The sequence below is a fragment of the Orycteropus afer genome, unplaced genomic scaffold (assembly GCF_000298275.1).
Source record: "Orycteropus afer afer isolate SDZICR_OR568_19922 unplaced genomic scaffold, OryAfe1.0 scaffold00154, whole genome shotgun sequence".
NCBI lineage: Eukaryota > Metazoa > Chordata > Mammalia > Tubulidentata > Orycteropodidae > Orycteropus > Orycteropus afer.
In genome coordinates, this window is record NW_006921741.1 from 6118911 (window position 1) to 6130491 (window position 11581).

Consider the following 11581-nt stretch of genomic DNA (forward strand, 5'->3'; position numbering starts at 1 on the left):
CAGAGAACTAAAAATAGCAAATAACAACAGACCATTAAAAGTTTTAGTGTTATAATGTTGTTTTACATAAAAATGTATGATCCATTTTGTGTTATCTTTTGTGTAAGGTGTGAAGTTCAGGTTCATTTTTTTGCCTGTATCTACAGGCTCTAGCACCACTTGTTTAAAGGTTATCCTTTCCTCATTTAATTGCTTTTACAACATTGTCAAAATTTACTTGGCCATACTTTTGTTGGGACTGTTTCTGATTCTCTATTGTGTTCCGTTGATCTGTGTTTATTCCTCTGCCAGTATTGCACAATCTTTATTACTGTAACTCTATAATAATCCTTAAAATCAGATAATGTCTCCCACTTTATTCTTTTTTTTTCCCCTTCTCCCAAATTGTTTAACCTGTTCTTTTGCCTTTCTATATGAATTTTAGAATAATCTTGTCTAGATTAATAAAAAAATCTTGTTGGGGTTTTGATTGGAATTTTATTAAATACCTACATTAAGATGGTGGAGAATTAACATCTTTATTTACTGTGTTGATCTTCTGATCTATAAACATGGTATGTGTCTCCGTTTATTTAGATATTTGATTTCTTTCATTGGCATTTTTAGTTTTCAACATACAACTCCTGCACATGTTTTTTAGGTTTATATCTAAGTATTTTTAAAAATGATTATGGTATTTTTTGTTTCTTTTTCCACATGTTTATTGCTGCTATATAGAAATGCAACTGATTTTTGCATGTTGACCTTGAATTCTGCAATATGACTGAACTGTTTATTAGTCCTAAGAGGTGTTTTGTTTTATTTCTGTAAATTCGTTGGGCTTTTCTGCATAGACCCTCAGTATAAAGTGAGGACTGTCCCCTCTTTACTGAGTTTCCTGAGAGTTTATCATGAATAGGTGTTGGATTTTGTCAGGTGCTTTTCTGCATCAGTATGATCATGTGGTTTTTCTTCTTTAGCCTGTTAGTGTAATGGATTACATTGATTTTTAAAGCTTGATCCAGCATTGAATCCCTGAGTTAAGTCATACTTGGTTTTTTGGTTTTTTTTTTTAATGTTGCTGAATTCTGTTTGCTGATATTTTGTTAAGGATTTTTACATCTGTATTCATAAGGGATATTGTTCCTAAGTTCTTTTGTATTGTCTCTGTCTTGTTTTGGGTAAGGATAACACTAGCTTTATACAATGAATTGGGAAGTGTTTTGTCTCTTATTTTATGCAAAAGTTTGTATAGAATTAGTGTTACATTTTTATGTAACTAGTTGGTAGAATTCTCCAGTGAAACCATCTGGGCCTGGAAATTTTAGAAAGGAGTTCTCAAATTACAAATTCAGTTTTGTTAGTAATAATTTGGTTATTCAGGTTAACTATTTCATGTTGGCTGAATCATGGTAATTTCACCTATTCAACGAATTGGCCCATTTCATTTAAGGCCAAATGTATGTGTAGAGAGTTGTTTGTACTATTCTTTTATTATCCTTTTAGTTACGTATAGTGATAGCTCCTTTTTTCATTATTGAAGTTGGTAATCTGTCACCTCTTTCTTGTCAGTCTGATAAAAGCTTTTCAGTTTTGTTGGTCTTCTCAAATAATTAACTTTCTGTTTCTTTGTTGTTCTGTTTTCACGTTTATATGTTTCTCTTTATTATTTCTTTCCTTCTGTTCACTTTGGCTTTATTTTGTTCTTTCATTTATTGAATTTTACTAGTTTCCTGATTAGATTATTGTTTCAAGGCTTCTTTTCTGTTATAAGCAGGAACCTTTATAAGTGTTATAAACTTCTCTGTCAGCACCGCTTTAGGTGTATCCTACAATTGTAATATGAAGTGTATTGCTCAGTTTCTTGATGTTAGGATATTTTCCTGTTCTCATTCTGTTTTTGATTTCTAGCTTGATTCCCTTGCAGTCAGAGATGCACTGTATATGATTTCGATTGTTTTAAATTTCTTGAGAATTGTTTTATAGCCCTGTTTCATATTTGTTCTGTAGAACTTAAAATGAATGTGTATTCTGTTGAGTGTAGTGTTCTGTAAATGTCAGGTCTGTTGGTTGATAGTGTTGTTGAATTCTTTTACATCCTTGTTGATTTTGCTATCTACTTGTTTATCAATTATTGAGAGAGAGGTGCTACAGTCTCCAATTAAAATTGTGAATTTGTCCTTTTTTCAGTTCTGTCATGTTTTGCAGTTCTCTTGTTTGGTTCATACACATTTAGTATTGCTATGTCTTGGTAACTTGTCTCTTTTATCATTATGTAATGTTCCTCTCTTATCCCTGGTAATTTTCTTTACTTTGACATCTTCTTTAGGTGACATAGCCATTCCTACACTCTATAGATTAATATTTGCATGCTACGTCTTTTCTGTCCTTTACTTTCAATCAGTGTATATCATTATAGTTGACGTCTTGTATATGGCATGTATTTATGTAATATATTTTAATTTACTCTGACTGTCTCTTTTAGTTAGTATATATATACAGTATTAAGTTTGACATTTTATTTTTTTGTTTTCTCCCATCACTACTGCCCCCCACCTTCCTGTAGGTTACTTGAACATTTTTAGAATTCCACTGTGATTTATATTATTTAGTATATCCCTTTGTGTAGCTTTTTTGGTGGTTGCTATAGGTATTACATTACGTAGGCCTAACTTATCATGGTCTACTGGTGTCAGCATTGTACCAGTTGCAGTGAAGTGCAGGAACCTTATTTCCCTTTATTTTGCTTTACTCCCATTTATAAAGCAATTTTCCTAAATATTTCCTTTACATTTGAGAACCACTTCAGTGTTACAGTTTTTGCTTCAGCTGTCAAACAATTTAGAAAACTCAAGAGAAGGGTATTATATTTACTCATTTTGCTTTTTCTGTTGTTTTTCTCTTCTTATATCACTTCCTTTAGCCATTCTTTTAGAGTAGGTCTGCTAGTGACAAAATTACCTTAGTTTTTTTGCATCTGAAAATATTCTGATTTCTCCTTCATTCCTAAATAATATTTTCACTGAGTATATTCTGTATCATATAGAGTTGACAGTTCTATTTTTCAACATTTTAAAAATATGCCACTTTATTCTGCTCTCCATGGTTTCTGGTAAGGTGTCCTTTTTGTCTTGTTGCTTTCAATATTTTGTTTCTTTGTCGTTAGTTTCCCAAAGTTTGAATATATGATGTGTCTTGAGATGTTTCCTTGGATTTATCTTGTTTGAGATCCACTTGAATCTGACTTCTTGAATCTGTAGGTTCATGTCTTTTGAGACATACTTTATCCCGAATATGGGAACTTTTCAATATCATTTGAATTCTTTCACCCTTGGTCTCTTCCTTCTCTCTTTGGGATGCCAGTGGCACAAATGTTAGATCTTTTTTTGATTTCTGAAAGTCTTTTGCCCTGCCCTCCCTTTTTTTTGTCCATTTTCTCATTCAGATTGGGTTGTGTTTTTTTTTCATTGTGATTTGGGTGAAAGTTTACAGAGCAAATTCGCTCTCCGTGCAGCAGCTCACATACACTTTGCCTCAGGACATTGACTGCACTTCCCACAATGCAACAGCTCCCCTCCCTCTTCCTTCCCATGGTTACCTCTTCCTGTGCCCTTCCTCCCCATGCACTCCTGCCCACCAAGTTGTCTCCCTGTGCATACACCGCCCTTCTATTCTCCCATGATTGCTCTCTCCAGGGAGTGTATCTACCTAATGTAAAAATGTTCAGCTCATAAGTCTGTCTTTTGTTTGGCTGGAAGCTACAGGAGTAGATTCAATTCCAGACCTGAAGGGCAGCTAGGGGCCATAGTCTCAGTGGTTCCACCAAGCTCTATCGGACCAGCAAACCTGGTCCCTTTTTTTTTTTTAATGATTTTGAGTTTTGTTCCACATTATTCTCCTACTCTAATCCAGAATCTCCTACATAGATTCTCTCTCCGAATGGTTGACAGTGGTAGCTGGGCACCATCTAATTCTTCTGGTTTTGTAGTCATATAGGCTGAGGATCACATGGCATACGAGTCCCTTGGACTAATTGTTTCCATGCATCTTTAGTTTTCTTCATTCTTCTTTGCTCTGGATGAGGAGAGACCCATTGTTGCATCTAGATGGCTGGTTGCAAGCTTTTAAGATCCCAGTCACTACTCTCCAAAGTAGGATGTGGAACAATGTTTTTGTGTAGTATGTTATGCCAGTTGAGCTTGATGTCCCCTGCAACCATGGTCCGGAGCCCAGTCCAGCTACTCATTCTGTCCGGGTAGCTGGCTGTGGCCAAGAAATGACTACAATCTTGTCCCTTGTCAGCTCTACTATATACCTGGACATTTTTACAAAACATACAGATACACTTTTAGAAACATTGTGTGCCAACCAGATCCGGTAGTTTCCTTTGGTCTGTATTTACTGATTCTTCTCTCTCCTCTTCTGTTTTTAAGACCATGTATTGAGTGTTTTGTTGTTTCCTCCTCCCCCCAATTTTGATTGTTTTTTACTTCTAAAATTTCCATTTGATCTTCATATGTTCTGGTTTTTGCTGAGACTTTTCACTGTTTTAAGCATGTTCAAAATTGCTTTTTGAAGTATTGTTATCATTGCTGCTTTGAAATCCTTATCAGATAATTTTGACACCTATGTCATTCTGACACCTGTGTCAGTGTTGGCATTTGTTGATGGTCTTTTCTTATTAAAGTTGAGATATTTTCGATTCTTTGTACGATGAGTGATTTTAGGTTGAAACCTGGATATTTTGAATATTATGAGATTCTGAATCTTATTTCTGTCTCTTATAGCAGGCTCCTTTGATGCCTTTCCAGCTAGGAAAGGGGGGGAGCACTGCCTTATACTTACTAATGGAATTCCATTTTCTTCACTTGGCCTAGGTTTACTTGGGGATGGTGCCTTCTTAATGCTGGATGGGGAAGGGGATTCAGGCTGCCATGAGGCCTTAGCTGATACCACCTTAGCTGGGAGCAGATAAGTTTCATTACTGCTTCCCAAGTGGTCTTTGCTGACACTCTGGGTGATGGATGAAGGGTGATTGTGAATGTCCTCTTCACTGGGCCTCCTCTGATATCACTCTAGCCAAAGAGGAGAAGGGTCACATCTTCACCGCAGAAGGGGGCCAGGCAGTTGAGGTGTTTAGTTCTCATTCTGGGGAACGTTTCTCACTGGGCCTTGCTGAGTTAAGAGGGGAGTACCACAGTTTTTTTGTGTGGTTTTTGGCTGAAGTTGAAAAGTTATTGTCTAAAGATTTTCTATCTTCCAAGGCTGCCACTTTCATGGTCTTTTGACTAGAGAGAGCAAGCGTTTGGGGGCTTTTGTGTGTGTGTGTGTTGCATGCTGATTGGCATTTTTCTAGCATGTAGTCTGGGATGCAGTGAGGCAAAAGAAAATGCAGGAAAGTTACCACTGTATGCATCAGGTGTTAAGGTTCCTAACCAGTTTACTGATTTTGAGGTGTGAGACTGAACTAGGTCAGCGGTCTCAAATCTGATGCATCAGCGTCATTAAGAGAGTATTGTAAAAATAAATTCTTAAACCTCACCTCCAGAGATTCTGAATTGGGCACAAGGGCCTGGGCTTTTATAATTTTAAAAGCACTCTAGGTAATTTTGAAGTGCACCCATCCTATTACCTTGGGGAAATTCTTTTTACCTCCCTATGCTACAATTAGGAGCTCTGGTAGTGAAGTGGTAAAGGCATTCAGCTGCTGACTAAGAGGTAGGTGATTTGAACTCACTATCCACTCCAAGGAGGAGAAAGATAAGGCACTCTCCTTGCATAAAGATCAACAGCTTTGGAAACTCTGTGAAACAGTTCTACTCTGCCCCATAGGGTCCCTATGAGTTGGAATCGACTCAATGGCAGGGGTTTTCGTTTTTTGTTTTATTTTGTTTTGTTTTTTTAAGCCATAGTTATCCACGAGGGGACTCTGCTAATTAATGATCTTGTACCAGTGCAGTCAATTTTACAATTTCTTTATTTCTGCCTGCGTCTCAGAAACTGATTGAGTAGGGTTGCAGCCAAGATGAGTAGTTTGAGAATACTCCCCAGGTGAATGATTCTGTGTCCACTCTTAGTTGAGTCACTGGACTAGGTGATCTCTAAGGTACTTCATGGTAAAGGATTTGTATAACCCAAACTTAGTGCTATTGAGTCTATTGTAATTCATAGCAACCTATAGGACAGAGTAGAACTGCCCTATAGAGTTTTCAAGGCTGTAAATCTTTATGGAAGCTGGCCACCACATCTTTCTCCCATGGAGCAGCTGATAAGTTTGAACTGCCAACATTTCTGTTAGCAGCCAAGCACTTTAATCACTGCACCACCAGAGGGCTCCTTAAGGATTTGTATAAGTACTAAGATTTTATGTAGTCTTAAAAAAACTTGGAGAATACTTTTCTGCGTGTGTTGTTCCCTCCCTAATCTTTCTGTTGTTGTTGTTGTTATGTGCCGTCGAGTCGGCCCCGACTCATAGCGACCCCTCCTTGGGTTTCCAAGGCAGTATCACTACGGAAGTAGGATTGCCCAACCTTCCTTCCGAGGAGCCCTGCTATTTAATTGTTTAGATGCTAGTGAATCCCACAGGGTTACCAGTCAAAGCTGCCACAAGTGACTGTGGAAGCTGTGCGTTATGAAAGTCCAGGGGTGGCATTTCTTCTAGACCAGGATTTCTCAGTCAGTCCTGTTGAGGTTAAGCCAAGTAACTCTTTCTAGTGAGGGGCTGTTCTGTGCATTATAAGATGTTGAGGAGCGTCCCTGGCCTCTGCACACTAGACATTGCCACATGTCCACTGTGGTGGTGTTGTGTGCCATCAGGTTGATTCCAACTCATAGCGACTCTACAGGACAAAGTAGAGCTGCCCTGTAGGGTTCCTGTACTATAATCTTTATAGGAACAGATCACCTGGTCTTTTCTCCCATGGAGCTGATGGTGGGTTTGAACCACCAACCTTTCGGTTAGCAGCTGAGCATTTAACCATTGTGCCACTGAGGATTCTACATGTCCCCTAATGGGCAAAATTGCCCCACCTGCTGCTTTCATGTTGACAACCCCTAATCTAGATGATAATAGGAATAGTGCACACTTTCTGTTGCACAATTTCTAGTGCAATTTTCTATTGTATTCTTTACCACTTGCTGCTTAACTAGAAGTGTGTACAAAGATTTGATGATACAGGATAGGGAAGCCTAACTTCTCAGTCTATTTCAATCCCATCCTCATTCCTGTGTCTGGACATTAAACCACTGCTTTTATTGCCTTATATCACCTTATTTACAACCTAATCTCTAAGTCCTTTTCTTTGAATTCATTAACTTTCCTAAGACATATATTGAGCACCTACCATGTGACCGGCCTAGGGATGAAGGATGAGCAGTGGTTAGTTAACCAGATAAAGGGAGGCACATGTGGAATGGGCAGGGAGATGTGTTAAGATGAGTCTAGTTAAGTAGGCAGAGGCCAGAGAATAAAGGGCCATGTATAATAGTATGTGTTCATAATTTTCCTTTCCTATAAAACACTTCAAGTCTCTTGAGTGCCCAGGTATCCATAGCTGAATTTGGTTTGATGTAGAAGAGAAATTGTGACTTACAAATTGAATATTCCAAACAATGAAATGCTTATCTCTATTGTGTGAATCTGCTGATAACCAGACTTCTTGTCCTCAAATGTTGGACATCTAATCTGTATATACAGATGAATATAGATCACTGTACTTACTTGGTAGATGGATTAACCAGGTTCTAAGAGCTGTCAATTCAAAAATGATAATAGAGAAAAGGCTTTGATTTTAATTTTTAAATTCAGTTTTACAATTAACTTTTTTTTCTCACCACCCTTCCTTTTTTTTCAAAGTCTTGTGAAAACGCCATTGTGTGTTGGAAACCTGGAAAAATGGAAGATGATATAGATAAAATTAAACCCAGTGAGTCTAATGTGACTATTCTTGGGCGATTTGATTACAGCCAATGTGACATTTGGTACATGAGGTTTTCTATGGATTTCTGGCAAAAGGTAGCAAAAATTCTTTGATTTTGGAAAGACCATTGCAGTTACTGTTTTTGTTGTTGTACATGTTCTGTTTCCACTAAAAATCTGCCTTGATGTTTTATATTGATTACCTTGCCCCTTGATGTTTATTCTACCTGTGTGGCTCTGTATAGCAGCCATGAGGAGCTCTGGTGGCATAGTGCCTAAGGCACTTGACTGCTAACCTAAATAAAGGCTGGCGGTTCGAACCCACCAGCCACTCCTCAGAAGGAAGATGGGGCAAGGGCAATCTACTTCCGTAGTGACACCGTCTCCAAAACCCAAGGAGGGGTCACTATGAGTCAGATCCAACTCGATGGCAGTGAGTTTGGTTTGGTTTGGTTTCTACCGGCCACAGGACTTAACGAAATTTATAGTTAGGTTTAGGTATCAGTTTTATTTTCTATAACACTTGTTATTAAGACATACTGTTTCATCTATATGGGATCATATTTACAATGGCAGCTTGAAAGATCGGATAGGAAGTGTGTATGTAGCACACAGTGAGTTTATGTTAGTGGGGTAGGTGCAGCTTGGAAAAGGAAGGTGAGAATGGTTGCACAACTCAAAATTCAATGACTGTCACTGAATTGTACAGATAGAAACTGTTGAATTGGTATTATGCTGTATACATTCTCAACAAAAATAAATTATAAAAGGGAAAAAAACACAGTGTTTCAGTGATTAGCATGTCTTAGGTAGCTTTTTTTTTTTTTTTTTTTTTTAGAAAAATCAGAGTGGTAGGTAGAAACAAAACACTAGTTATCTAAAATTTAAACAGATTTGGTGCTGGATATTTTGGTAAAGATTTACCTGGGTATTTATTTTCATAAGAAAGCTTCCTAATAGGTTTCTATAGCTTTTACATTAGTTATGATGAGAGAGCACCATGCTCACAGTATATATGCTGTCCTTCATAAATTTGCAGAATTCCTTCTTAGTTACTCAAGACACCTCCATGAAGTACAGTCACACACTGCATAATGTCTGTTTGTGCAATCTGATCACATGTACATCCATGGTCTCAACCCCCATAAATCCTATTATATTAAAAATTCATAGTATGTACAGTGATTCATAATAACCAATGGACGCTACTTTGCAACACGCATCAAAACATTATTATGTTATAGATGTTTTAGTGCATCTAGAAGTGTTTCTTTAATTTTTTTTTTTTATGTATAGAAAAGTACACTATACCCTGTAAGACACACATTTGACTTACTGACTTTAGATATGAACTGTACCTTGCTAGTTCCAACTTACGTACAAATTTGACTTTAAGACAGACTTAGCAATGGAATCATTCATAATCCATTGACTACCTGTATATATTACACACAACATCTAAATCACATAACATCCTATTTTACAGAATGTATCCTGGACATTAAGTGACGCATGCCTGTATATATTATTATTACTCTTATTTATGAATCAAGAATATAAGATACAAAGAGATAAGAGTACAGCTAGAGACTAGAACTAAGGTTTTTGTGAAATAAGAAAGATGTCTTAGGATTGCTTGAATGTTTCATAGTTTGGTGATTCGATTAATTTGTTATACTTTTAAATATGTTCACACAGATGCTTGCATTGGGCAATCAAGTTGGCAAACTTTATGTTTGGGATTTAGAGGTAGAAGATCCTCATAAAGCCAAGTGAGTATTTACATATTACGTTAATAATATCTGGCCTTTTCTTCCAATTTTTTTGCCAGTATACATAGAAAACATTTGATCCTCTAAACAATTTTTAACATTTCCTAGTTTCAGAGGGTTAAAACATTTTTTAAAATCTAATAATGATTGTTTTTCATGAGTAATTGGTGATGTTTTTTCCCTTTATATCAATTACATAGTACCTTTTGAACTTAAAATACACTCAAATTTTATTAAATTTGAGATAGATCTTGTGAATGTATTTTAGTTTTAAATGCTTTCCACTTGATTGTAAGTTAGATAATGAAAGGTTTTTACCTGTTGGTGTGTTTTTTCCCTAGATGTACAACACTGACACATCATAAATGTGGTGCTGCTATTCGACAAACCAGTTTCAGCAGAGACAGCAGTATTCTTATAGCTGTTTGTGATGATGCCAGTATTTGGCGCTGGGATCGACTTCGATAAATTAACTTTTTCCTAATCAAAATTAGAGTGTTGTCTATATATACAATAGAGTCTTTTAATGTATCTTGCTAGTAGGGGCACATAGAGCATTTAGAGTTGTCTTTCAGCGCTCAATCAGGCTGAGCTGAATGTAGTGATGTTTACATTGTTTACATTCTTTGTACTGTCTTCCTGCTCAAACTCTACTGCTTTTAATAAAGTTTATTTTTATAAAGCTGTGGGTTATTTTAATTTCTTCCCATTGTAATGAAATGTTGAAAGTAATAAAATTGTGCCTTATCTTTTTGTAATCTTTTTCTCATAGTGCTTTTAACTAGAGAAAGCTATATAGTATAGAGATTAGAAGTAGGCTATAGAACTGAATTGAATTGAAATCTTGGCTCTGCTAATAACTTTGTGATCTTGGATAAGTAATTTAACATCTCTGTGCCTCAATTTACTCGTGTATGTTACATTGATAATATACTTACTTCATAGGGTTGTAGTGAGGACCAAGTGATTTTAAACATGTAAGGTACAGTGGTCAAGTGCTCAGCTACTAAAATGTTGGTGGTCCAAATGAACCAGCTTCTCCTCAGGAGAAAGTTCTACTGTCCCATAGGATTGACATGAGTTGAACTTTTAAGGCAGTTACAACAGTACTTAACATGTAAAAACAACAACAAACAACAGTTGCTGTCATGTTGACTTCAACTTATCGCAACCCATGTTTCAGAATAGAACTCTGCTCCATAGGGATTTTGTTGTTGCTGCTGAGGATATACACAGCAAAACATACACCAGTTCAACAGTTTTCACATGTACAATTTAGTGACATTGATTAAAAGTCGACTCATAGCAACCCCTCCTTGGGTTTCCAAGGTGGTATCTCTATGGAAGTAGATTGCCCAGTCTTCCTTCCGAGGAGTGGCTGGTGGGTTTGAATCTCCAGCCTTCTGGTTAGCAGTCACATACATGCCTTAGGCACTACACCAGCAGAGCTCCTATGTAATCTTTACAATTGCCATTGTCCAATTGATCCCATATAGATCTCGTTAGAGCATAATGGTCAAAGTGGACTTTTTTAACTAGCTAAGCTGAACTATTGTTTGGTTTTTTAAGAAGACTTTAAGGGTTATTTTTGGTTTAAGGTTTAAAGATCGTTTCAGGGCAGTATTTTCAGGGATCTGTCTATCTTTCATGTCTCTAGAAAGTCTAGAGTCCATGAGAATTTGAAACTGTTTTGCATTTTCTCTCCTTTTGATCAAAATGTACAGTAATGGTAGCCAGGCATCATCCAGTTCCTCTGGTCCCATGCAGGCAGTTAGCCACATGTTCCATACATATCCTTTTATTCCTGACTCTCCTATCCTCTGTTGCTCTAGATGAAGAGACCAATTTTGCCTTGGATGACCACGTGCATGTTTTAAGAGCCCAGGTAGTATGTAGAACAGAAGAGGTAGAA

At 36.9% G+C, this 11581-nt stretch overlaps 1 protein-coding gene across 1 annotated transcript in view; it reads left to right on the forward strand.

Annotated features, from left to right (window-relative positions):
- EED (embryonic ectoderm development) overlaps positions 1 to 10137 on the forward strand; it is a 58388-nt gene extending 48251 nt beyond the window's left edge. Inside the window, exons 11-13 of the mRNA XM_007946267.2 lie at positions 7835 to 7993; positions 9596 to 9669; positions 10011 to 10137. Coding sequence (XP_007944458.1) covers positions 7835 to 7993; positions 9596 to 9669; positions 10011 to 10137 — 360 coding nt within the window. The remainder of the gene's footprint in view (positions 1 to 7834; positions 7994 to 9595; positions 9670 to 10010) is intronic.
- The last annotated feature ends 1444 nt before the right edge of the window (positions 10138 to 11581 follow it).